The sequence below is a fragment of the Lithobates pipiens genome, unplaced genomic scaffold (genome assembly GCF_037356315.1).
Source record: "Lithobates pipiens isolate NorthernLeopardFrog02 unplaced genomic scaffold, aLitPip1_a1.2 Scaffold_22, whole genome shotgun sequence".
In the NCBI taxonomy this organism is placed as follows: domain Eukaryota; kingdom Metazoa; phylum Chordata; class Amphibia; order Anura; family Ranidae; genus Lithobates; species Lithobates pipiens.
This window is the reverse complement of record NW_027507784.1, coordinates 6,692,164-6,720,013: the sequence shown is the minus strand read 5'-3', so window position 1 is coordinate 6,720,013 and position 27,850 is coordinate 6,692,164. Positions and strand designations below refer to the sequence as shown.

Below are 27,850 nucleotides of genomic sequence, written 5' to 3'. Positions count from 1 at the left end.
AGTCCTTATAAGGACCTTTGTGGAACAAGTGGGTTGTGAATGATTAGCAGACTGCAGCAGAAGGGCAGCAGTCAAGTATAATATTCTTTCTATATTTGGAAGAAAGAATATTATACGTGTACAAGCCTATTACCATACCACTGATACCAGTCCTGAAAAGAACCTTTGTGGACCTAATATAGTAACAGCTACTGATTAAACTGACCCTCATTGCCTCACACACTGCTTCCTGCCTGTCCCTATATAAACTGACAAAACAGAGGCTACTGGAACAATAACTGGAATAGCACTTTTGTGGACCTGATAGTAACAGCTAATGACTAAACTGACTGTCCCTACAGCAGCGCACACCGTCCTGTCCCTTTCTCTAAACTGACAAAAGACACTCAGACTGCTGCAACAATCAGTAGCACAGCAAACCTATATACACCTAACACCTATACCAGTCCTGAAAAGAACTTTTGTGTACCAAATAGCTAGCGATTTGGGTCACTGCAATCTCTCCCTGCTCCACACAGCAACCTCTCCCTATAGTGACAGAAGAAAGAATGTAAAATGGCCGCCGGATCGGGTGTATTTATAAGTTAGGGGGAATGTCCAAGTGTCCATGTGCTGTCATGTCTCAATTGGCTGTCCTGTACCCCATGATGGATGTGTCATCATAGGTCAAAGTTCTTTTACACAGAAAACACGGAAGTCCGCCGGGCGAACGGCGGCAATAGTCCGCCGATCGGGCGGACCGCGAACAGCCGAAATTCGCCGCGAAACGACCTCCGGGCGAACCGTTCGGCCATCACTAGTAAAGAAGGAGAAGTATGGCCAAAGCTATTTTGGCCAAACTTCTCCTATGGATCACAAGGTTGCAATTCGTTCTGCATTTATAGGAGGTTAAAATAAACAATAACAATGAAATATTCCATTACATATTGTGGCGGGGGTCCCCTTAGTCTGCCTGTAAAGTAACGCATCTGTCCCATGTTTAGAACAGTACCACAGCAAAATTACATTTCTAAAAGGAAAAAATTTCATTTGAAACTGCTCGCGGCTGTATTGTCGGGTCCCGGCAATATACATAAAAATCATTGAAAAAAACGGCATGGGTCCCCCCCTAGTCTATTACCAGGCCCTTTGGGTCTGATATGAATATTAAGGGGAACTCCCGCCCCTTCACAGCCTGATACCCCAATGAGTGCGGCAGGGGGGGCAGACAACTGCTTACTGACAGTCCTGGCTCTATGCTCAGAGCAGAGGGGGAGAGCCGAGCAATCATCGACCATCAGCTTTAACCACTTGCCGACCAGCCGCCGCAGTTATACTGCGGTAAGGTGGCTCGGTTGTGCAAATGGCCATACCGGTACGGCGGTTTGTGCACTCGTTTTTGTGTGGGCGCACTCATGCACACCGATTGGCCAGCGGGGTAGCCTATCAGAGGGTCCAGCTGACTCATAGTTTCATAGTTTCATAGTTAGCAAGGTTGAATAAAGACACCAGTCCATCCAGTTCAACCTGAGTGAGTGTCTACAATTGTCCCTATCCCTGTACATCGCACACTCACATCGATCCCTACCCTCAAGGAGCCCACAATCCAAGGTCCCCATTCATATACTAGGGGCCAATTTTGGACAGAAGCCAATTAACCTACCTGCATGTCTTTGGAGTCTTTGGACTCGATGGACGCATGGCCATCCACTATCGTTCCCCGCAGAGACAGAACGGGGATCTGCCGTAGTAAACAAAGTAGATCTCAGTTCTTTTGGGGGGATGACACTAAGATCTGTCTTCCTGCTAAGCAGAAAGACAGATCTCTGTGTTATCCCAGGCAGCCCATCCCCTATACAGTTAGTAAACACACCCAGGGAACACAGTTAACCCCTTGATCGCCCCTGATGTTAACTCCTTCCCTGCCAGTGTCATTAGTACAGTGACAGTGCATATTTTTTTAGCACTAATCACTGTATTAGTGTCACTGGCTCCCCAAAAAAGTGTCAAAAATGTCAGTTAGGTGTCTGATTTGTCCGCCGCAATGTCACAGTCCCGCTAAAAATCACTGATCACCGCCATTACTAGTAAAAAAAAATGCTACAAATCGATCCCCTAGTTTGTAGATGTAATAACATTTGCGCAAACCAATCAATATACATGTATTGGGATATTTTTTATTTTTTTTTTTTTAGCAAAAACAGGTATCAGAATACATATTGGCCTACATTGATGAAGAAATTAGATTTTTAATTTTTTTATGGCATATGTTTTATAGTAGAAAATAAAAAAAAATATATATATTTTTTAAAATTATCTGTCTTTTTTTGTTTATAGCGCAAAAAATAAAAACCACAGAGGTGATAGAATACCACCAAAAGAAAGCTCTATTTGTAGGGAAGAAAATAAATCAATTTTATTTGGGAGCCACGACGCACGACCGCGCAATTGTCAGCTAAAACGACGCAGTGCCGAATCGTGAAAAAAAATGGCCCGGTCATTAAGGGGGCAAATCCTTCCGGTCTGTAAGTGGTTAACAGATCTGCCAGTGCCTTCAAACCAATTTTTATTTGTAAGAACTCTGATTATTGCACGAGAGTTCAATATACAGGTATCTGTTTCCATTGCAAAACTATTTTACAATACGTCAATAAAGAAAGAGACCAGAATAGACTCTGTCTCCTTCTGTGCATCGTTATACATTAACTGGAAGGCTATCTAGTCCTATGCATTTTATCAGCAACACTCCCTATACTTCCCTTATCACCACTAAAGCACATTGCCGGTATAGTATTTCGAAAAATGGTGCGCTTATTCCAACATACAAAATACCATAATAAATAAAATTGCACAGAAAATCCCCCAGATCTAAAGGATACAATGACATAAATAAACTCACTATATGAAAAAATAAATAAAAATGATATATATATATATGGGATTTTCTGTGCAATTTTAGTTATTATGGTATTTAGTATGTTGGGATATGTGCCGCATTTTTCAAAATACCATACTGACAATACGCTTTTGATTTTTATATATATCAATCCAGCATAGCTAGAGGACTGACGACGATGAGCTATCATGCCTAGTGTGGTCATTTTTTTGTTTGTTTTTTTTTAATAGGAAAGCAGAGAGACTGGCAGGATCACCGGGGATTTCACATAAAGGAAGCAATACAAAGAGATCAGAAGACTTCTTCATACCACTACATGGGGATCAGCAGCCACATATCTGGAATATGAAATGTTGAGTTTACATATTCTTTAACCACTTGCCACCCTCCATATAGCAGAATGACGGCCGGCAGAGTGGTTTCAATATCCTGACCGGACGTCATATGACATGATCAGGATATTAAACCTCTGCGGCGATCGTTGTCGTGGGGTGTCAGTCTGACACACCGCAACTCTGATCTCGGTAAAGACCAATCACGGCTGATCACAGTGTAAATAGGAAGAGCCGGTGATCGGCTTTTCCCCACTCGTGTCTGTCAGACGCGAGTAGAGGAGAGCCGATTGGCTGCTCCTCTGACAGGGGGGGTCTGTGCTGATCGATTATCAGTGCAGCTCCCCCGAGGATGCCCACACTGGACCACCAGGGATGCCACCAGACCACCAGGGATGCCAGTCATTGCCCACAATGGATGCCAATCATTGCCCACAATGGATGCCAATCAGTGCCCACAATGGGCATCACTGATCGGCATGCATTATTGTTTGGCACTGATTGGCATCCATCCATACAATACTGTACACTACAATGCCACCTATCAGTGCCCATCCCTGCCGCCTATCAGTGCCCATCCATGCCCCCTATCAGTGCCCATCCATGCTCATCCGTGTCGCCTATCCATGCCCATCTGTGCCGCCTATCCATGTCAATCCGTGCCACCTATCAGTGCCTATTTGTGCCACCTATCAGTGCCTATCTGTGTCACATATCAGTGCCACCTATCAGTGCTGCCTATCAGTGCCACCTATTAGTGCCACATATCAGTGCCACTTCATTGGTGCCACATCATCGGTGCCCATCAGTGCCGCCTTATCAGTCTTAGACAGGTATATGCACCCCCCTCCCCCCCGAAAGGTGCCAACTGTGGCACCGGAGGGGGAGGGGGGTTCTGATGAGCTGAAGTTCCACTTTAGGGTGGAACTCCACTTTAACTTGTATTGGCAGGGGCAGGCCTCGCCTGGGGGTCACATGTTCCTGGGAGGAGTTGGTTCCAGAACAGCAGCAAGAATGTAACCCACAGGGGGCAGGCTTGAAGGTCCTATTTTATGGGTTTTTCCAAATATACACATTTTACAAAATAAATTATTATTATTATTATTATTATTATCATTATTAATGTTTTTTTTATTCAAGTTTGGGTGTTTATTGTTATTATATTATTAATAGTAATAATAATAACAATAATAATGTATTTTTTTAAGGTTAGAGGTTAATTATTATTTATTATGTGTTATTTCATATTATTAATTTATTTCACTTGTTTATGATGACTTTTAGCTATTTGTATATTTATTTTACATGTATTTATTCATATATTATTACTATTTAATTTTTTTACTTTTTTAAATTTTAGCAGAAAATCGCATGTTTCCTTTCATTTCTATGGGAATACAAACGCACCAAAACTGGCCAAATCTGCCCGATTTGAGCGACAAAAAAGGCCTCAGAACTTGTTTGATCTCCAGGCGTTTGGCTTCAGGCGACTAGGAGTGGAGATGTGAACCGTCTCCATAGAGAATCATTGATTTTTTTATTTTTTGCCTCCAGCATTTTTGAGCTGCAAGCTTCAAGCAGATATTCGCTCCGGTGGAAATGGGGCCTAACTATACAAAATATACAGGTCCTCACTTAACGTTTTTTTTTTTTTTTTTTTAACTGCCTCTAAAAGCGCCTCTCCATGTTAGCCTTTGGAGGCTGTAAAAAAAAAAAAAAAAAAAAAAAAAAAAATCATCAGCTTGTGCTTTCAGGAGCAGTAAAAACGGGCTGTAAAAAAAAATGTAAAAAAAGTGCCTAAACGCGATTATACGTCAAGCCGCGTTAGACGTTTTTAGGCATCTTTTATATTGTAGGGAGTGATTTTAATGAAAAACACCCAAAAAACGGCAACGATGAAAAACGTGGCAAAGCGCAACAAATCGCGTCAAAACGCTAATGTAATAAATGCAGCTAAACGCAAAAAAAAACGGATGTTTTTAGCGATGCTGTAGCGCTGGCATTTTTTTTTTTTTTTTATAGAAGTCCTGTGTGCATGGGCCCCTAAATTGGCCCCGGGGGGAGAGGATCAAGATCTGAACTGGACCGCGGATCAGAGACCCCTGAGAACGTGTAGGAGAGGAGCCTGGGAGATGTGTAAATCTCGGACAGGACTTTTCCCGACTCTCTCTCTGGGACGCTCTGCTACAGTAAATACTAATTCCATACTTATAATATTCGGTATGAGAACTGGCAGTGTCATTATTGCTGAACACTACACCGGTACTGATAAAACCGCGGCTACGTCTCCAGCCTATGATAAGAGAACAAGGTCCCCTTCTTCTTGCACAATCACCAGCAAGAAAGGGCATCAAGGTTATCATTTCCTCCTACACTCATCTTATTCTTCTTTTAAATCTTAACCAGAAGAAGAAAAAAAAAAAAAAAAATCGAAAAGGAACTGTGTTAAAGGCTAAGCTCACCTTTTCAGGCAGAATTTCATTTTTCATAACCACTTCAGCTCCGGAAGATTTACCCCCCCCCCCCTTCATGACCAGGCCATTTTTTGCAATACGGCACTGCGTTACTTTCACCACTTGCCGCCCGCCATATGGGAGTATGACATTGGCAAAGTGGTTTAGTTATCCTGATCAGTACGTCATATGACACAATCAGGATAGCATGCCGGCGCACACCCATGGGGGGGGGGGGCGCAGTGCAGTGATCGGAAGTGTGGAGGCTTCTTGCCACATGATCATCAGCCTTGACCAATCAAAGCTGATCGTCACATGAACCAGGAAGGGCCAAGTAAAGGGCTTTCCTCAGTTGAGGCTGGCAGGGAGAGTGGGGGAGTATTTGCTGATAATCAGCACATTGATCATAAGCACAGCCCCCATCAGATGTGCCCATCAGCTGCAAATCACTGTCAATCAGCTGCCAGCCTGTGCCCCATAAAGAGTGCCTGTCAGTGCCCATAAATGTGCCCAAAAAGGTGCCAATCAGTGCCCATCAGTGATGCCTGTCAGTAGTCCCTCATCAGTGCTGCCTATCCAGTGCCCATCGGTGCCACCTATCATTGCCCATGAGTCCCACCTATCAGTGGCATCAGTGCCGCCTATTAGTGCCCATCGGTGCCACCTATCTGTGCCATCAGTGCCACCTATCAGTACCCATCAGTGCCACCTATCAGTACCCATCAGTACCACCTATCAGTGTCCATCAATGCCATCTATCAGTGCCATCAGTGCCGCCTATCAGTGCCCATCGCTGCCACCTATCAGTGTCCATCAATGCTGTCTTTTAGTGGCCGTCAGTGCCCATTAGTTTTTTTTTTTCAAAATTTTTCTTTCTTAGTTGGTTTAGCAAAAAATAAAAACAACTACAATATTTTTAATAAATAAAATCAATTCATTCAATGTTTGCTATTGACTTTAGCTGTGATTGGCCACAGCTAATCACATGATACAGATGGGCTTTGATTGGCCCCGTCTGTACCATGTAATCACTGTGACCAATCACAAAGATCAAGACAACAGTATACAATGGATGGTATGAATCAAAGCCATTAATTTTATACAACTGTAATTGGTCACAGAGGACACATGGTACCGGCAGCGGCCAATACACTGATCAATCATCGGCTGTGTCTGGTGGACACAGTAGACGGCAGATGGTGCTGCAGCTGGGCCTGTGGAGAGCATGCAAGGCAGATTCCAGGGGGGACATCATGTGACATTCACCCAGGATGAATGCCCAGCTGTCGGCCATTCCATGGGGTTTTATCATTGATGAGCCTTCCTTTGTTTTACATTATGTGAGTTGCTACAATTATGAGCTTAATAAACAGTCTACACTTAGAGGCACCACTCTTTTTCCTCTTTTGTCTTCACATTTGTAGAATAGGAAATACAAGCGGCCGTGGCTGCGCCCTAGGAGGAGGTAGACGGCTGCCTAGTTCGCCTAGTGGTAGCACTGGCCCTGACCCTAATGTCCCCACAGTCAGCATAGGCTCAGCTATAGATTAAATCTTGTTAACTCTGTGGAGGAAGATAGAAAACCCCAAGGCAATCAACAACAACAAACTCCGGGAAACAGAGATGTCCCTGGATTACGATGACCCCAGTTGTGTGATAATAATATAGATAATGGGGGGGGGGGCATGGCCTGGTCCTGGTCCGAGATGGCTGCTTAACTCCTGAGCTCCGACACCATGAGGTCCTGCACTCTCACTAACAGCGGTACTGCACACGGAATGACAGGGAGAACACACCGCAGAGCCTCCGCTACCAGGGCCCGCTCACCCCGAGACCTGGGAACCCAGCTAAGCGGTAACATCCCGGAATTATTCCGCACACAGAGGCAGAGGGGCGCCATGTCTGATACATAGGCCTCCTCATAGAGATCCCATTCTCTCAGCACCAGCCCTCCACGATCACAGGAAAGGAGTAACACTGCAGCGGACAGAGAAGCATCTGCACCCAGCCTTCATGATCTGTGCGAGATTGCAGCAGATATAAAAAATACTCTATCGGCAGCCATCCTTGACCTGCGAGATGACATACACAACATCAGTACCAGAGTGGGGGAGGTGGAGAGAACGACAACCTGCCATGACGCCTCACTCTGTCAAGTACAGCAAATCACTGAGTCACACTCCATACACCAGCAAGGGCTCGACCGACATCTGGAAGATCTTGACAACTGTGGCAGGCGCCACAACTTAAGGGTAAGAGGGTTGCCTGAAACCATTGAACTCAATCAGCTCACCCACACCACTATTGCCCTTTTCAACAACCTATTGGAGAGACCCCCAGACACCCCAATAGAGATAGAATGCTTACACAGAGCACTCAGACCCCGAGGAAGAGACACAGATCCCCCAAGGTATATAGTCTGCTGCCTGATTAGCTTCCCTGGGGAAGGAAGAAATCCTTAGGTCAGCCTGCAAAAGAGGCCACCTGATGTCACACAGTGCAGAAGTAAAAATCTTCCAGGAACTATCAAATATCACCCTGCAGAGCAGAAAAGAGCTGAGACCTCTCCTTCACATCTTACGCTCTAAATCCATCAGCTACATCTGTAAGTTTCCTTTTTGCCTCTCTGCAAACAGCCAAGGCTGCACAACAAACCTTAGAGCCCCTGCATTTCTGCAATACCCTAGAGATCCCAGTAATAGACCTGCCTGATTGGTATAGTGACTTTCGCCTACCACCAACAAAACGCGCAACCTCCATGAGGGATATTCGCGAAGAAGGTCACCATTACACTAAATGCTGAAGCTCTCTTGCACCGCACTATATCCACTTTCAGACCGGACCATTTTGCTGGTAAATGACCAGAGGTCTTTTTACACTTTGGCACTGCGCTGCTTTAACTGGTAATTGCGCGGTCATGCAATGTTGTACCCAAACAAAATTTGCGTCCTTTTCTTCCCACAAATAGAGCTTTCTTTTGATGGTATTTGATTGCCTCTGCGATTTTTATTTTTTGCGATATAAACGTAAAAAGACCGCAAATTTTGAAAAAAAATGATATTTTCTACTTTTTGTTATTAGAAAAATCCAATAAACTCAATTTTAGTCATACATTTAGGCCAAAATGTATTCAGCCACATGTCTTTGGTAAAAAAAAAGTCAATAATTGTATATTTATTGGTTTGCGCAAAAGTTGTCACATCTACAAACTAAGGTACGTTTTCTGGAATTTACGCAGCTTTTAGTTTACGACTGCCTATCTCATTTCTTGAGGTGCTAAAATGGCAGGGCAGTACAAAACCCCCCCAAATGACCCCATTTTGGAAAGTAGACCCCCTAAGGAAATTGATAAGAGGCATGTTGAGCCCATTGAATATTTTATTTTTTTGCCTCAAGCGATTGAATAATGACAAAAAAAAAATTTTTTTTTTTTTTTTACACAAAGTTGTCACTAAATGATATATTGCTCACACATGCTATGGGCGTATGTGAAATGACACCCCAAAATAAATTCTGCTGCTTCTCCTGAGTACGGGGATACCACATATGTGGGACTTTTTGGGAGCCTAGCCGCGTACGGGGCCCCGAAAACCAAGCACCGCCTTCAGGCTTTCTAAGGGCGTAAATTTTTGAGTTCACTTCTCACTACCTATTACAGTTTTGAAGGCCATAAAATGCCAAGATGGCACAAAACCCCCACAAATGACCCCATTTTAGAAAGTAGACACCCCAAGCTATTTGCTGAGAGGCATGTTGAGTTCATGGAATATTTTATATTTTGCCACAAGTTGCGGGAAAATTACAAACTTTTTTTTTTTTTTTTTTTTTTTCACAAAGTTGTCACTAAATGATATATTGCTCACACATGCCATGGGCATATGTGAAATGACACCCCAAAATAAATTCTGCTGCTTCTCCTGAGTACGGGGATACCACATATGTGGGACTTTTTGGGAGCCTAGCCGCGTACGGGGCCCCGAAAACCAAGCACCGCCTTCAGGCTTTCTAAGGGCGTAAATATTTGACTTCACTCCTCACTACCTATTACAGTTTTGAAGGCCATAAAATGCCAAGATGGCACAAAACCCCCACAAATGACCCCATTTTAGAAAGTAGACACCCCAAGCTATTTGCTGAGAGGCATGTTGAGTCCATGGAATATTTTATATTTTGCCACAAGTTGCGGGAAAATTACAAACTTTTTTTTTTTTTTTTTTTTTTTCACAAAGTTGTCACTAAATGATATATTGCTCACGCATGCCATGGGCATATGTGAAATGACACCCCAAAATAAATTCTGCTGCTTCTCCTGAGTACGGGGATACCACATATGTGGGACTTTTTGGGAGCCTAGCCGCGTACGGGGCCCCGAAAACCAAGCACCGCCTTCAGGCTTTCTAAGGGCGTTACAGTTTTGAAGGCCATAAAATGCCAAGATGGCACAAACCCCCCCCAAATGACCCCATTTTGGAAAGTAGACACCCCTAAATTTAGGGGTACACTAGTGAGACTAGGTAATAAATGGCGGGTGCCCTGAAACTATAAAAAAATAACTAACCAACCAGCGTCACCTGTAACAGTTATATGGTGATCACTGGTGAAAGGGTTAACTAGGGGGCAATCAGGGGGCTTTATGCGGTAGTATATGGGGGTCCCTGGCGCTATAAAAAGCTGCGGCGAACCTAAATACCTACTTGCCTAACTAGCGTCACCTGTGACACTAATACAGCGATCAGAAAAACGATCGCTTATTAGGCTGGGTTCACACTGGAGCGATGCGGGAACGCCACGAATGCGCGGCGGGTTCCCGCATCGCATGCCTCCCGGCGGCAGTTCACACTGCCCTATGCGAACTGCTGGGAGTGTCAGTGAAATGTTACTGACACCCCCAGATCAGTTCGCATATCGCAGTGCGATCTGCAAACTCGGATCGCATGGTGTGAACACCCATGCGATCCGATTCTGCTGCGGGCCAAAAAAAGGGTCCCGTGCGAATTTGCGGCGGGTGCGGCGGGTGTGGCGGGTGCGGCGAATGGCTGAACTCGAATCGCACAGAGATCGGATGTGATTTGCACTGCAGTGCGAATCACATCCGTTCTCAAACCGCTGCAATCTGAACCCAGCCTTAGTGACACTGGCGACGGGGGGTGATCACGGGGTTAAACCTTTATTGGGGGGGTTAGGGGGGTACCTTAGAACTAAAGGGGGCTAACCCTAACTGCCCTAACAGTTATTAGTCACAAATGACACCCGCCGGGTGATCAGGGGGTTAAACCTTTATTAGGTAATAAATGGCGGGTGCCCTGAAACTATAAAAAAATAACTAACCAACCAGCGTCACCTGTAACAGTTATATGGTGATCACTGGTGAAAGGGTTAACTAGGGGGCAATCAGGGGGCTTTATGCGGTAGTATATGGGGGTCCCTGGCGCTATAAAAAGCTGCGGCGAACCTAAATACCTACCTGCCTAACTAGCGTCACCTGGGACACTAATACGGCGATCAGAAAAATGATCGCTTATTAGGCTGGGTTCACACTGGAGCGATGCGGAAACGCCGCGAATCCGCGGCGGGTTCCCGCATCGCATGCCTCCCGGCGGCAGTTCACACTGCCCTATGCGAACTGCTGGGAGTGTCAGTGAAATGTTACTGACACCCCCAGATCAGTTCGCATATCGCAGTGCGATCTGCAAACTCGGATCGCATGGTGTGAACACCCATGCGATCCGATTCTGCTGCGGGCCAAAAAAAGGGTCCCGTGCGAATTTGCGGCGGGTGCGGCGGGTGTGGCGGGTGCGGCGGGTGCGGCGAATGGCTGAACTCGAATCGCACAGAGATCGGATGTGATTTGCACTGCAGTGCGGTGCGAATCACATTCGTTCTCATAAACCGCTGCAATGTGAACCCAGCCTTAGTGACACTGGCGACGGGGGGTGATCACGGGGTTAAACCTTTATTGGGGGGGTTAGGGGGGTACATTAGAACTAAAGGGGGCTAACTCTAACTGCCCTAACAGTTATTACAGTCACAAATGACACCAATGCAAAAAAAAAAAAAAAAAAAAAAAAAAATGACATTGGTGTCACTGTGACTGGGGGGCAGGGGTAATTGGGGGGGTGATCGGGGGGTAAAGGGGGGGTGTGAGTGTGCCTGGCATGTTCTACTGTGTGTGGGATGTGTTGGTGCAACTCACTGATCCGCTCTCCTCCGTGTCGGAACGAAAAATACCGACACGGAGGAGAGAATACATCACTTCCTCTCCTGTGTTTACATTACAGGAGAGGAAGTGATGTCACCGGGGATTTCTATTCGTCGGGAGCGATCGCGAGGGGGTGGCCATGAATGAATGGCCGTCCCCTCGTCCGGGATCGCTCCCGAACGAAAACCGACCGCCGCAGGCACCGGGCGGGGGCCCGATCGGGCCCCCGACCCGCGGGAGGCAAATCACGTACATGTACGTGCTTATGCCTGCCCGTGCCATTCTGCCGACGTACATCGGCGTTAGGCGGTCGGCAAGTGGATATACCGCCAGCTGCCCAAGGCACTCCAAGCAATGACAGTCCAACAACTTCACCAGCCCACCGAAAAGCTCATCTATCAGATTAAAGAAAACACCTTCTAACTACAGGCTGCATCTTGCGGATTAAGGCCGGCACACCGCTTTCACTGATTGTTCCTTCAATTCTCTCTTCTTAACCCCCACGCATCACCCCCCACCCAAGACTGCCCCCTACATCCACACTTCTCTATACCCCACACCCAGGCTCATTAATACTAGCCCTAGCCTGCAACCTTTTATTCTTACACTCGCCCCACATCCAGAAGACACTAACCATTTGACTTCTCCCTACAATTTCATCCCCATGTACCTCTACATAATCACCTCTGACCTCATAGGTCTGGGAGAAATCAGCCACCTCTGGACCGATACCTACCAACCCCCCACCCAGCAAACTCTGGAAGTTCTTGCTGACTTAATCTGGAATTCTATACATCCACTTCCCGGCATTGACCCTTCACCTAACCCCTCTTGGCCCTACTTTTTTACCTCCCTTCCCTTCTCCACCCACTTCCACTTCTCCTACCCAGCCCCTCCCCCATACAGCCCTTTCCGTTCCACCCACTTAACTATTCACCCCCCCCCACATCAACTACACCCAACCCCTTCCTCCTCCCCACTTCCCTTACACTCCTCTTACAGTTGTCCATGCCCTCCGCCCCTCCTGATAAACCCCATTTGCTCGGAATGAAGATTTGCTCCTCCCAAACTTTCTTGACCAGCCCACTCTTTATCGAGCTTGACATGCCTCACCCCCATAACAAATACTCACGTCTTGATTACCTCTTACTCCGCCAACACGATCTACCCTACCTATCCAAAACAACAATAGAACCAGTGTTCATTTCCGATCACCACCCAATCACCCCTTGCTTAACTTTCCCAGAACAAAGCAACATGTCCAAAATTTGGAGACTTGACTCAAAGTGACAAGGAAAGAGTCATCAAACTCCACACTACTATCACCAATTACTTCCAAGACAATTATACCCCAGACACATCCTCTCTTACTCAGTGGAAGCCCATAAGTGTATGATACGGGGACAACTCATATCGCTTGCCTCCGCACTGAAACACGAATAAAAGAAACATAACCTCCTCAACTAAATACAAACACTAGAAAGGTCACATGAACGCAACCTAACACACTTACCAAGAACTTATAGAGACACGTAAACTCTTCCTCGAGGAACTAGGACAAAAAATGAAGAGAAAATACACCCTTTCTCAGAAGCACAGCAATAGGAGTGGCCACTTATTAGCACAAGCATTACGTTTGGAAAAACAAAAACAAAGCAACAGTACATCAATTACAGATCCCATCCATAGAATGGGCTATGGCCTATGGAGAGGCAGACCAATGAGAAGGGAGTTGCAATAGTCAAGGCAAGAGATTACAAGGGAGTGAATGAGGAGCTTGGTGGTTTCATTTGTTAAAAAGGGGCGAATTTTAGAGATGTTTCGGAGGTGAATTCTGCAAACTTTTGACAACGATTGGATTTAAGGCTGAAATGACGAGTCTAGGATTACACCGAGTACCCTGGTGTGAAGGGAGGGACTGATGGTTGCATTGCTAATTTTGATGGAAAAGACATGGAAGGGTTTTACAGACCCACACATTACAGTACTAATTCAAGATTCCGGTTAACTATGACGACCTTTATGCTTTGGTACACCTAGTTTTAAACACAAGGGAAAGAAGCAGAATCAGAGCTGATCACTAGTGTTGTAACGAGAGAACATTGACACCTTAACATTACTTTGGTATGTACCCACTCAGTATGTTCGTGTGTTCGTGACAATCCCTCCCAGAAGATATAAAATACCTGTTTGTACCCCTATGAAAAGGTATTTGATGTAGTTCTATTACTGTTATTGTACCTTAACAGAACTTTGTATTGCTTAATTTTCTCAAAATAAAGCTTGTTTGGGAAAAAAAAAAATTACACATGTACTGAAAACAGAACATCCAATGAAGCACAAAAAGATTCTTCTTACTGTAAATAATCACCAACCCCACTACAGTGGGGGATGTAAAACTTTAGCTGCAACTTCCACTGACGCAGCTGTTGCCAGCAGCCCTGAGGGACACACTGAGGGCTACAGAAATCCGGGCTCCTCCGCTAGTAAAAGAGCTAGTAAAAGAGCTAGCAGAAGATAGCGGAGGATTCCAGCGAGAAGACCCTCCAAGACAGAAGAAGACCCCCGGAGCTGTGCAATAAATTATTTTTAACCCTTGTGTGTTGTGTTTTATTTACATTTTTTTCACAGGTGAAAGGGTAGGGGTGCATTGTACCCCATACTCATTCTCATAGGGCGGGGGGCCGGTATCCGGGGGCCCCCTTATTAAAGGGGGCTCCCGGATTCCGATGAGCCCCCCGCCCGCAGACCCCGACAACCAATGGCCAGGGTTGTCGGGAAGAGGCCCTTGTACTCATCAACATGAGGACAAGGTGCTTTGGGGTGGGGGGGGGGCGTGCGGACCCCCTTCCCCAAAGCACCCCCCCATGTTGAGGGCAAGTGGCCTGGTACAGGTCAGGAGGGGGGTACTCGCTCGTCCCCACCCCCTTTCCTGATCGTCCGGGTAGCGTGCTCGGATAAGGGTCTGATATGGACCTGGGGGGGACCCCACGCCGTTTTTTCAGTGTAGGGCTTCCCCTTTAAGTCCATACCAGGTGATGGGGCCAGCGGCGTGTCAATCAAACATTGACTTCCTTTGCTAGTCCCGGCTACCTGGAGCCGCATTCAAAATGAACAGACTTTCCTCCGTGTGTTGGCAAGTCCATTAATTTCAAAAGAACGGCGGATAGTCCTCCGGAAAAGTCCCATGTGTGGGCAGGTCCGCTCATTCGGACAGTCCGGTGGACTTTACGGTGGTTTGTCCGCCAGACTAAGTCCGCCGGCTAGTCTGATCGTGTGTACGCGGCATTAGTGTTTTCACTTGTATTTGTGAATTGGGGAGTAGGGGTACGGATTGTAACTAGGAGGGACCTCACACTAAGGCATTCCCTGGCTCCATTGTAAGCTATATTTAGCACCATGCTTACAGAGTACACCAGTTATTAGGTTATCCAGGTAATGTATAATTTCAGACCTTTACAAGCAGTAACCATATTGGAGTTTGTCCCTCCCATAAACCTGTGTGTTGACTACCCCTTGTGACCGGGAAGTGGCAGCGGCTAGCTGTATGAAGACCGTACACAATTCTTAATCTTTCATATGTTTTCATATATAGATTTAAAGGTATGTGGTAATAAGAGTATTGAGCCACCATACTGAGTGATAAAATGTGACTGTAATTATACCCCACCACCACTACCCAAATGCAGGGGGGTCATTAAGGCAGGGCAAATGGCACAGCTTCCCTGGGCCCTGTCATTGTTGTGGGGCCCAAAGCATCTGCCTCCGTAATTGCCAACTATCCCAGTTTAAATTCCCTTGTCCTTTAAAGTTTTAGTCCTGTGTTGTGTCCCAATATCTCAGTGTGAAATGCTGTTACTAATGCTGCCCAGATCTGCCCAATGTTGTGTACAGATGACTCCCCTGCAGATCCTATGTTTACATGTAAATAAACGACATTTGTATGTAAATAGTGGCGGCTTTCATAAGTAAATAGCTGCGGCTGGCGGCATTGATATGTAAATAAAGGCAGCATTCATATGTAGATTATTCCCCCCCTGCAGTAAGGAGATGATGTGCTGTAACCCCTAGCAACCAATCAGTGAGCAGTAATACTTTACAGTAATCTCGAGCAACCAATCAGTGAGCAGTAGTGATGGCCGAACGGTTCGCCCGGCGGTCGTTTCGCGGCGAATTCCGGTCGTTCGCCGTTCGCCCGGCGGACTTCCGCGTTTTTCTGTGTAAAAGAACTTTGACCTATGATGACACATCCATCATGGGGTACAGGACAGCCAATTGAGACATTACAGCACATGGACACTTGGACATTCCCCCTAACTTATAAATAGACCCGATCCGGCGGCCATTTTACATTCTTTCTTCTGTCACTATAGGGAAAGGTTGCTGTTTGGAGCAGGGAGAGATAAATCGCTAGCAATTTGGTACACAAAAGTTCTTTTCAGGACTGGTATAGGTGTTAGGTGTATATAGGTTTGCTGTGCTACTGATTGTTGCAGCAGCCTGAGTGTCTTTTGTCAGTTTAGATAAAGGGACAGAGCGCGGTGTCTGCTGCTATTGTAGGGACAGCCAGATTAGTCATCATCATCATCATCATCATCATTAGCTGTTACTATCAGGTCCACAAAAGTGCTATTCCAGTAACCAGTAGTTGTTCCAGTCTCCTCTGTTTTGCCAGTTTATATAGGGACAGGAAGGAAGCAGTGTGTCAGGCAGTGAGGATCAGTTTAAACAGTTGCTGTTACTATTAGTTCCACAAAGGTTCTTTTTAGGACTGGTATCAGTGGTATGGTAATAGGCTTGTACACGTATAATATTCTTTCTTCCAAATATAGAAAGAATATTATACTTGACTGCTGCCCTTCTGCTGCAGTTTGCTAATCATTCACAACTCACTTGGTCCACAAAGCTCTTTATCAGGACTGGTAACTTGGTCTGTGTAGGGTGCTACAGTACATAGGGTTGAGTGAGGTACAGTCTGCTATTCTATAAGGACTGGTATCGGTCCACAATACATAGGGTTGAGGTGCACTACTGCTGACCGCTGCCCTATACTGCAGCAGTCCTTCAGCAGTATAGGGACTGACGTACAGTCTGCTAATCAGTCACACACAACCTACTTGGTCCACAAAAGTCCTTATAAGGACTGGTAACTTGGTCTAGGGTGCTACAGTACATAGGGTTGAGTGAGGTACAGTCTGCTATTCTATAAGGACCGCTATCGGTCCACAATACATAGGGTTGAGGTGCACTACTGCTGACCGCTGCCCTATACTGCAGCAGTCCTTCATCGGTATAGGGACTGAGAGTTTTGTCACAGGGTCATTTAAAAAATGACAGGCAGAGGAAGAGGCAGGCCCTTCCGCAGGGGTGGTAGGGGTAGGGTAGGAGCAACAGGCTTGAGCCAAAGTGGGAAGTTGCAGAAGGTGCGTTCAATTACTTCAAAGGACGCACCAGACTTGGTTGAATGGCTCGCTCAGCCTTACTCTTCTGCACCCTCCTCATCCTCTCGATCTGCACCCTCTTCTTCACTCTCTGCTATGTGCACCCCCAAAGACACTACCACCAACAACACCACCACCACCACCACATACCTTCCGCTTGAGTCACAGGAATTATTTTCCGATCCATATCAAGAGGACATTTCTGATGCGCAGCCACTCTTGGTATTGGATCAGGAAGAGGAGGTAGCAACAACCGCTACTCAGCAGTCTGACGACAGTACCCAGATCAGCCCAAGGAGGAGGTTGGTCCCCGGTGTTGCTGCCTCTGCTGTGCATATTATGAGGGGCTCCCACCATTCCTGTGCTATGCTCATTATGAGGGGCTCCCACCATCCCTGTGCTATGCTCATTATGAGGGGCTCCCACCATCCCTGTGCTATGCTGACTTCCTCCTGGGACTGCTTACGGTGCAGGTGTCAGTGCTGTATATCAGAGTGCTGATGTCAGTACTCTCTATCACGGTGCTACTGTTAGTGCTTTATGTCACGCTGCTGATGTCAGTGCTCTGTATCACGGTGCTGCTGTCAGATGACTCTATCATGGTGCAGGTGTCATTGCTGTATGTCACGCTGCTGGTGATCATCTCCTGCACCCTCTTCTTTGCCTACCCTGACCTTCCCTCTCCTCCATTGCCTTCATGCGCTCCACAGTCCTGAATTATCAGAACAATTTCCCAGATAAAAAAAGAATGCTTGTAGTTGTCGATCCCAAATTCACATCATACATGTGTTATGTCATTGGCCATGTGGTGGGACTATGTTTGCACAGCTATTAATTATTTCGTGGCTGAAAATTTGACCTGTAGGTTTGCAACGTTTGCCTCCCATTGAAGTCAATGGGGCCCGCCGCGAACATTCCGTTTCGCGAACGATCGGCCTCGTTCGCTGTCCGCGTTCGCGAAACGTCCCGTCGGACGTTCGTCCATCACTAGTGAGCAGTAATACTGTACAGTAATCTCTAGCAACCAGGGAACAGTAATACTGTACAGTAATCTCTAGCAACCAATACGTGAGCAGTAATACCGTACAGTAATCTCTAGCAACCAATCAGTGAGCAGTAATGCTGTACAGTAATCTCTAGCAACCAATCAGTGAGCAGTAATACTAGCAACCAATTAACAAGTAGAAATCATTTGCTGTAACCTCTAGCAACTAATCAGTGAGCCGTAATGTGTGCTGTAACCTCTAGCAACCAGTCTGTAAGCAGTAATGATATGCTGTAACCGCTGGCAACCAATCACAATTGCTGCCTGATCTGATACAGTTAACTGATTTTAAGTCTAGCTGCTATTTATTGTATGTGTATCAGAGCAGGTGGAGAGTGAAATTGCATGTGGGGGGGCAAGAAAATGTTTGCCCGGGGTCCAATCAATATTAAAGATGGCCCTGCCCAAATGACCCTGATCAAATGTTTACATACCACAGTTCTTAATATCGTGTATTTCCTCCTTTAAGATTAATGACATGTTGAAGTCCTTTATGGTATTTGTGGAGGAGGCTCTTTATCTTCTCAGATGGTAAAGCTGCCCATTCCTCTTGGCACAAATCTTCCAGTTCCTGTAAATTCTTGTGCTGTCTTCCATGAAGGGCAGGTTTTGAGATCTCCCCAGAGTGGCTCAATGATATTGAGGTCAGGAGACTGAGATGGCCACTCCAGAACCTTCACTTTATTCTGCTGTAGCCAATGACAGGTCAACTTGGTCTTGTGTTTTGGATCACTGTCATGTTGAAATGTCCAAGTACGTCCCATGCGCAGCTTCCTGGCTGATGAACATAAATGTTCCTCCAGTAATTTTTGATAACATTCTGCATTCATTTTGCTATCAATTTTGACCAAATGTCCTCTGCCTTTGTAGCTCACACATCCCCAAAACATCAGCGATCCACCTCCGTGTTTCACAGTAGGGATGGGGGATCTTTCATCATAGGCCTTGTTGACTCCTCTCCAAATGAAGCATTTATGGTTGTGGCCAAAAAGCTCAATTTTGGTCTCATTACTCCAAATGACTTTGTGGCAGAAGGTTTGAGGCTTGTCTCTGTGCTGTTTGGCGTATTGTAAGCGGGATACTTTGTGGCATTTTTGTAGTAATGTCTTTCTTCTGGTGACTCGACCATGCAGCCCATCTTTCTTCAAGTGCCTCCTTATTGTGCATCTTGAAACAGACACACCACATGTTTTCAGAGAGTCCTGTATTTCACCTGAAGTTATTTGTGGGTTTTTCTTTGAATCCCGTACATTTTTCCTGGCAGTTGTGGCTGCAATTTTAGTTGGTCTACCTGACCATGGTTTGGTTTCAACAGAACCCCTCATTTTCCACTTCTTGATTAGAGTTTGAACACTGTTGATTGACTTTCTCAATTCCTTGGATATCTTTTTATATCCCTTTCCTGTTTTATACAGTTCAACTACCTTTTCCCACAGATCCTTTGACAATTCTTTTGCTTTCCCCCATGACTCAGAATCCAGAAATGTCAGTGCAGCACTGGATGAAAGATGCAAGGGTCTGTCAGGAGTCCAGAAACTCATTGACTTTTTATACACACACAAATTACAAGCCAATCAGATCACAGGTGAGCATGCTTACCTTTAATAGCCATTCAAACCCCTTTGTGTTAACTTGTGTGCATGTTATCAGGCCAAAATCACCAGGGGGTGTAAACGTTTGATCAGGATCATTTGGGTAGTTTCTGTTGTCATTCTGATTTAAAAAGACATAGTTTGACTGATAGTAAATGGCTTCAGCCAAACACTAACCATGAGTGAGAGAAAAGTTATTGTGCTATCAGTCATGTTCTCTGGAAAATGGCCAAGAAATCATAAATTCTGCCAGGGTGTGTAAACTTATGAGCACAACCGTAGATTATCTATTCTAGTGTATGACCGCATGATACTTTCCTAAGGAAGTGGGTTATTGTCATGGTCGTCTCCAGAATCCAGTGGTTCATGGAAGGCCTACCCATGGAATCCCCTCGTTGAGAGTTAACAGGTGCCCATGGGCGCGCGTTGGCGTGAACGGACGCACGCGGGTGCATGTAGGTACGAACGGGCACACGCGGGTGCGCGATGCTGCGAACGAGCGCACGCGGGTGCGCGATGGCACGAACGGGCGCACGCGGGTGCACGGGGTCACGAACGGCTGCACGGTTTCACGCGGGCACGAGCAGGCACGCCGTGCGACCGTTCTTGGCACCCAAAGGGCTACTTAAGGAATCCGTTTCAGTGCCTCTGTGCTGTCCAGTCTACAGCGTTCCGGTTACTCTGCCTCCTGCTTACCTGATTGTTCCTGTTCCTTGCTACCCGGCCTGTTCCTGACGACTCCTGCTTGCTGCCAGCCTTTGACCCTCGGACTGTTTGACCACGCTTCTGCCTTCTCCTGTGTACCGCTGCTGCCCGCCTGTTACCGACCCTTGTACCTTGACCTCGCTTCTTCTGCCAGCTGTTCCAGTCTGACCACCTGAGCCTGCTGTTGTCTGCTGCCTGCCTGCCAGCTGTGTCAGTCCGACCACCTGTGCCTGCTGCTGTCTGCTGCCTGCCTGCCAGCTGTTCCAGTCTGACCATCTGTGCCTGCTGCTGTCTGCTGCCTGCCTGCCAGCTGTTCCAGTGTGACCATCTGTACCCGCTGCCAGCTGCTGCCTGCCTACCAGCTGTTCCAGACTGACCACCTGTGCCTGCCGTTTTCTGCCGTCAGCTCCAGGGCCAGTTCTACTCTTCACCAGCTCGGCACTTGTGCCCTCTGAACTCTAGAATCCCTGTCCCCACTTCCAGGGAATCTCGAGCCAGAGGCTTACGAGAGGCCGCTCCCTGCATTCCGGGCTCCCTCCACCAGGTACGTGACAGTTATGTCCCGTGAAGCACAATCTGCGTCGGAAGAAGTTGCAGCAAAAGTTTTTCATCCCCCACTGCAGTGGGGTTGGTGATTATTTACAATAAGAAGAATCTTTCTGTGCTTCATTAGATGTTCTGTATTCAGTACATGCGTACATTTTGTATGTCTTTCTAAATGATTTTACTTCGTACAATACATATTTTTGATACTTTCTTATTCCCTCTGTACCAGTCTGATTGCAAATGTTTGCAGACGAAACCCCCCCTTTTTTTTTAAACACATTCTGTTAGGCAGGTTCATTTGGTTGTCCGCAAGCTGGTCAGCAAGTGAGCTTGGAGTTTCCTTGGAATTTTTCTAACATATGTTGCCCTCCAATGCCCTTTGCTAAAAGGGCCAGTTATAGGTGGTGGTAGTCGCTTACCTTTTTTTGTATGGAAGTCATATGATGCCCAGTCAGAAAAGGAGCGCACCCACCCAGCCGTCATTTTGCTATAGGCTGGGCGGGATGTGGTTAAAGGGTTAAAACATTGGGAAATATGCATGTATTGCAGAGATGTACAGCATTTTTTATTTCTATTTTGACATATACTTTAAGCCAAAATTGAATAACACATTTTGAGATGCACACAGGGGTACAGTTTACCTGTTAAATAGTTACATTTCCCGTAAACAGCGGGCACCCCATTGTTTTTTTCAGTGTTCAGGTAATGCTGGACCAATTTTCCTGCTCAAATTAATCACCCGCACGGATAACGTGTAGATGTCCACTCACCAGATAATGTGGATCCTCCTACCTTATGGCAGAAAGGATTGTAAAGGCTTGTGGGGGGTCTTCTCGACCTCCTGGGGTCTTTAAACCAATCCTCCAGTGCCCTCCACCTCGGAATGAGACGTAGTTCCAATCGGGATGTCACCAGCGGTGAAAGAAAAAGAAATAAAAGAGGATGGACTGCTCGTAGTATAATACAGTTGAGGATTTATTTAAATGTCTGTTAAATAAATAAATAAATAGGTGACTTGGTATATGGCAAAATGTCCAATACTCTAGAAAGCACAAACAAGGCAAAAAAGTCCACAACAAATTCCTGTATGGTCCAGATGAAAACGTCCTAAGTGGGTCATATAAATGGATAAAGTGTAGATGTCCACTCACCAGATAATGTGGATCCTCCTACCTTATCGTAGAAAGTATTGTAAAGGCTTATGGGGGTCTTCCCAACCTCCTGGAGTCTTTAAACGGATCGTCCAGTGCCATCCACCTTGGGATGAGATGTAGCTCCAATCGGGATGTCACCAGCGGTGCAAGAAAAATTAATAAAAGAGAACGGACTCCTCGTAGTATAATACTGTTGATGATTTTTTTAAATGTCTTTTTAATAAAAAAATAAGTGACTTAGTATATGGCAAAATGTCCAATACCATAGAAAGCACAAAATAGTCCACAACAAATTCTTGTATGGTCCAGATGAAAATTTCCTATGTGAGTCATATAAACGGACAAAGTGTAGATGTCCACTCACCAGATAATGTGGATCCTCCTACCTTATGTTATAAAGGCTTGTGAGGGTCTTCCCGACCTCCTGGGGTCTTTAAACGGATCTTCCAGTGCCATCCACCTCAGTATGAGACGTAGCACCAATCAGGATGTCACCAGCCATGCAAGAAAAAAATAAATAAAAGAGGACGGACTCCTCGTAGTATAATACCATCGATGATTTATTTATTTGTCTGTTCAATTAATAAATAGGTGACTTAGTATATGTAAAAATGTCCAATACCCTAGAAAGCACAAAAAAAGCAAAAAAGTCCACAACAAATTCTTGTATGGTCCAGATGAAAACTTCCTACATGGGACATATAAACGGATAAAGCGTAGATGTCCACTCACCAGATAATGTGGATCCTCCTACCTTATGGTAGAAAGGCTTGTAAAGGCTTGGGGGGTCTTCCCGACCTCCTGGGGTCTTTAAACAGATCATCCAGTGCCCTCCACCTCGGTATGAGACGTAGCTCCAATCGGGATGCCACCAGCGGTGCAAGAAAAAGAAATAAAAGAGGACACACTCCTCGTAGTATAATACCGTTGATGATTTATTTACAGTAAATGTCTCAGTGGCTACAAACATTGCCAATAAACCAAAATAATAACGATGTATCCTCCTGTTGTGAGTCACCTCAAAACTACACAGCCTGGAGGAGATGGAAGCCGCGGGACCCACAACAGAGTTAGCGTGCGTTCCACCAAGGGATGTGGTTAAAGGGATAAAACATCAGGAAATGTGCATGTATTGTAGATATGTGCTGCATTTTTTATTTCTATTCTGCCTTGACATATACTTTTTACATATGCAAAAACAAAATTTTAAAGATAACGCACTATTGGAGCCTTTATTCCTTTATACGCTCTGTGCTATCTGAGAAGATTGGGAGCTCGAAGAAGGGCGTTGGACGCTAGCTGTATACTGGGAAGGATGCCCTCAGACTGCCAGTGCATCCCTTGGACTAGGATCCAGCTCAGACCCTGCAGAGGGCTATTTCTGCGAATTGTGTGTGACCTTCGCTATTACAGGAGGTCCACTCCTTCCGGTAAGAGTCCCCACTTCTTTAAGTGATTGCCACAGGAGATCTCCAATTTTTTTTTTCCCTTGGAGGTGGTGAAAACCCCCGAAAAGTTTCCATCCTGCTGGAACTCTTTCATTGCAGAACTTGCTTCCTTGATTATCTTCAGAGGTTTTCTTGTTATCAATACTCCTTCGCATTTTCATGTGTTATTGATATTTTTTATATATTCACCCACTGTTTTTCATATGTTTTGATTTGTTTTTTCTTCAGTTTTTGGTCCACTCACATTTATTACATTAGCGTGACTTTATTATTGTTTTTAATACTTTTGTGTGCATGATTATATCTTATATCTCTTGTTTTTTTTTTTTTTGTGTCGCTGCTTTTTCTTCACTGTTTTTTTCTTACAGTTTTAATTAGTGTGGTATACCACTTCTATTTATATATATAAATAAATATATATATATAAATATATATATATTTAAATAATTAAATTTCTCAGTATTCACGCGATGGACCATATTTCCTGCTACTGCTGAAAAAAAAAAAAAATACGGTAGGTCAATTAAATCCATATTTTTTTTTTTTTCAGTGAGGTCTTCAGAGAAGATCATTTTTTTTTTCCTTATAGTGGTTGTACAAGGAAGACAGAAGCATTTTATTAATATATAGCAACATCATGATAATTAAACAGTTATTTTCTCCTTTTTAATAGATAACTAGAAGTAATAAAAAAAAAAAAAAAAAAACATGGATAAAATACAATGATGTAATGCATTTACATGCAAATCAGGTAGATAATGTACATCAATAAACATAATACAGTCTAATCAAAATGGGAAAAGATACAAACATGAACCTTGTAAACTTGCTAATCAATAGCAAACTCATTTTTACTTCCTTCAGAAATGGTATATAAAGTCAGGCAAAGAAAAGCCACTGTATCCCTTGTGTCTCAGGTAAAGGAAGAAGACTCTCTAGGGGCCATCCACTTCTGGGTCGGAACCTGGTCTGAAAAGTTACATATATTTTCTGTTTGGGACATCGAACCGCCATGTCGTCTAAGCTGCTTGTAATCTTGATGATTTTGGCGAGCAAATCAGTAGTGACCTACACTGCAGTCCAATCCAAAGGACAGTACGGTATGTAACCTTTACATTATTTACTTTAAATAGTTCTTAGTTAATTAAGTTTTAGAAAGAAAATCCTACAATATATCAACCAGATGAAAATCACCTTAATGCAAACATTAGCTATTGTAAGGATGTAATATACAGAGTTTTTTGGGGCGCGGGGGGTGTGGGGGGGGGGGGCGACCAAATCATATCTGAGGTGCTACATCTCATTGAAAGGAAGGGTGTAGGGGGTGGGCAGGAAGAAGGGAAAGGGGACGTAACTGGGAATGCAAGGGAAAGATATGGGTGGGTAGAGAGGGGAAAGCGTAAAGGACCAGTCAAATATGGTAGTACAGTGGCAAACACAGTACAGTGGCTAAGTGGTTAGCACTTCTGCCTGTCTGTTAGGATTGCGGGTTCGAATTCCAAACCAGAGCACTACCTGCATGGAGTTACATCAAAAAGGACCCCCTAATGATGGACTTTACTGGCACGTACAAACAAAAATCAAAAACAATTAACTTTCTTTATTGAATGTATATAAAATCACATACAAATATAAAGTGGATACATATCATAAGAATTTATAGCAATAATGGTAACAAAACGCATTGCTATACATAATCAGCTATAGATGTGATCACCCTACGCGTTTCAGAGCTGAAAATAGTCTCCTTCTTCAGGGGTGTAAATGCAACATAAGGATAAGGTTCTATTAAAGAACAGATAACAAAATATTAGAACAGGTAAATTGTAGAACATGGAGGGTTGAAGACAAGATAAGATGCAATTGGAAATTACATAACTCAGTGTAATAACAGTTGAATGTATCTCACAGTTTAAAAGAACGGTAAACAATGCCGGATGGTATGCAAGTCTTGCCAGTATCCAAGGCTTCCCGGGGTGGGGGGGGGGGGGGTGGAAGGGGAAGATGATGAAGCAAAAGCGTGTCATTTGTAACTAAAGTTACTTAATAAATTATTGCCGAGGGAAAATGATCCCATGTACACTCCCATGGAAGACCCCTGTAGAAAAGACAAGGGAAATAGATGGCAGCTGGGCCAATAACAGGGAAACACTGGGGCTGGCAAGAAAGTGCCGGGTCGAAAGGGAAAAAGGAGGAAAAAACATGCATGCATCCATAAATACGAAACAGCAAAATACTGAGTAAAAAAAGAGACTAACGAAAAAAGATACTTTTTATCAATATGTATCAATCTCCATGCTATACATCCGCCCAAATTAGATGGGCGTTGAGCATGTGAACCACATTGCTATAAGCAATAATTTGTATATGAGTAAATAAATAATTATCAATTATTATATGTATTTATCAGATGTTTAAGCATTTGTAGAAATATACAAGTATAATTCAAGTATATGAATATGCTAGGAAACATGGGGGGAATAAGGGGTTAAACTAAGTAGTATGGTGCCAGATAATTAATTAAATGTGTATAAGATCAATAAAAAATAATAGAGTAGATAATATATTATCGACCGCCCATATATATGGACAGCCTGCATGGAGTTTGCATGTTCTCCATGTACCTGTGTGGGTTTCCTCTGGGTACTTTGGTTTCCTCCCATGCTTCAACGACAAGCCGGCTGATTAGTTATTATTAGTATTATTATACAGGATTTAAATAGCGCCGACAGTTTACGCAGCACTTTAGAACATTGGGGCAGCTAGTACAATTGCAATACAATTCAATACAGGGGGGGGGATCAGAGAGCACTGCTCGTTAGAGCTTACAATCTAGGGGGGGAGGGTCAAGTTCTACAAAAGGGCTGTGAGGGATGAGCTAATGGAGAAAATGGTGCAGTTGTTAGACGGAGGCAGGATAGGCTTCTCTGAAGAGGAACGTTTTCAGGGATCGCCTAAAAGTGGATACATTTGGAGACAGTCTGACGGATTGGGGTAGCGAATTCCGGAGGATGGGCGAGGCTCGGGAGAAGTCCTGCAGGCGGATATGGAATGAGGTGATGAGCGAGCTAGAAAGCAGGGGGTCTTGGGAGGAACGAAAAGGGCGATTAGGTTGGTATTTTGGGACTAGGTTAGTGATGTTGCTGGGGGTCGAGTTGTGGATGGCTTTGTAACTTATTGTTAGCATTTTGAATTCAATTTGTTGGGCGGGTGGAAGCCAGTGGAGGGGTTGGCAGAGAGGGGTAGCAGACACAGAGAGGTTTGTAAGGTGGATGAGTCTGGCAGCAGCATTCATTATGGACTGAAGGGGGGGGGGGGGTAGTCTATATAAAGTTAAGCTAATGAGGAGGGAGTTGCAGTAGTCAAGGCGTGAGATAACCAGGGAGTGAATTTAGGAGATTTGTGGTTTCGTTGATTAGAAAGGAACGTAGTTTGGAGATGTTGCGGAGGTTGAGACGACAAGCTTTGGAAAGGTTAGTTGGCTCGCATTGAAATCGGCCCTAGTATGTGAGTCAGGGACCTTAGAGTGTAAGCTCCTTGAGGACAGGGACTGATGTGAATGTACACTGTATATGTAAAGCGTTGCATAAATTGACTATATAAATAAGTACCTGAAATGAATATGAATATGGTAGGCAGTAAAAAGCAACAAAATAATAGACGTGCATTCGTTTTCATCCGAATTTCAGGTATTTTCTTTATAATTTTAACAAACGATAACGAACGTGCAGAATCCAAAAACCGAAAGATCCGACATAAACAAATGCTTTATTTTAGTTTTCGTTGTGGCAACAGTTGGATATAGATAGGAGATTCGACATGACGCTGACAATAGCGATCTGTGTCCATTGGACCTGTGGTCAAATGTGCCTAACCTTACCTCTATTAGTCCAAGATTATTCTACATAGAGAGAAAAGATTTGACATTATAGAGACAATAGCAAAAAAGGTCGAATGTGCCTAACCTAACTCTATCAGTCCAAGATTATTCTACATAGAGAGAAAAGATTTGACATTATAGAGACAATAGCAAAAAAGGTCGAATGTGCCTAACCTAACT

The 27,850-nt window shown here is 44.7% G+C and overlaps 1 protein-coding gene across 1 annotated transcript in view; it reads left to right on the top strand.

The window, feature by feature from the left end:
• The first annotated feature begins 24,686 nt into the window (after positions 1-24,686).
• The window catches only part of LOC144000343 (uromodulin-like), a 50,299-nt gene continuing 47,135 nt past the window's right edge, over positions 24,687-27,850 (top strand). Inside the window, exon 1 of the mRNA XM_077494134.1 lies at positions 24,687-24,890. Coding sequence (XP_077350260.1) covers positions 24,803-24,890 — 88 coding nt within the window. The 5' untranslated portion in view covers positions 24,687-24,802. The remainder of the gene's footprint in view (positions 24,891-27,850) is intronic.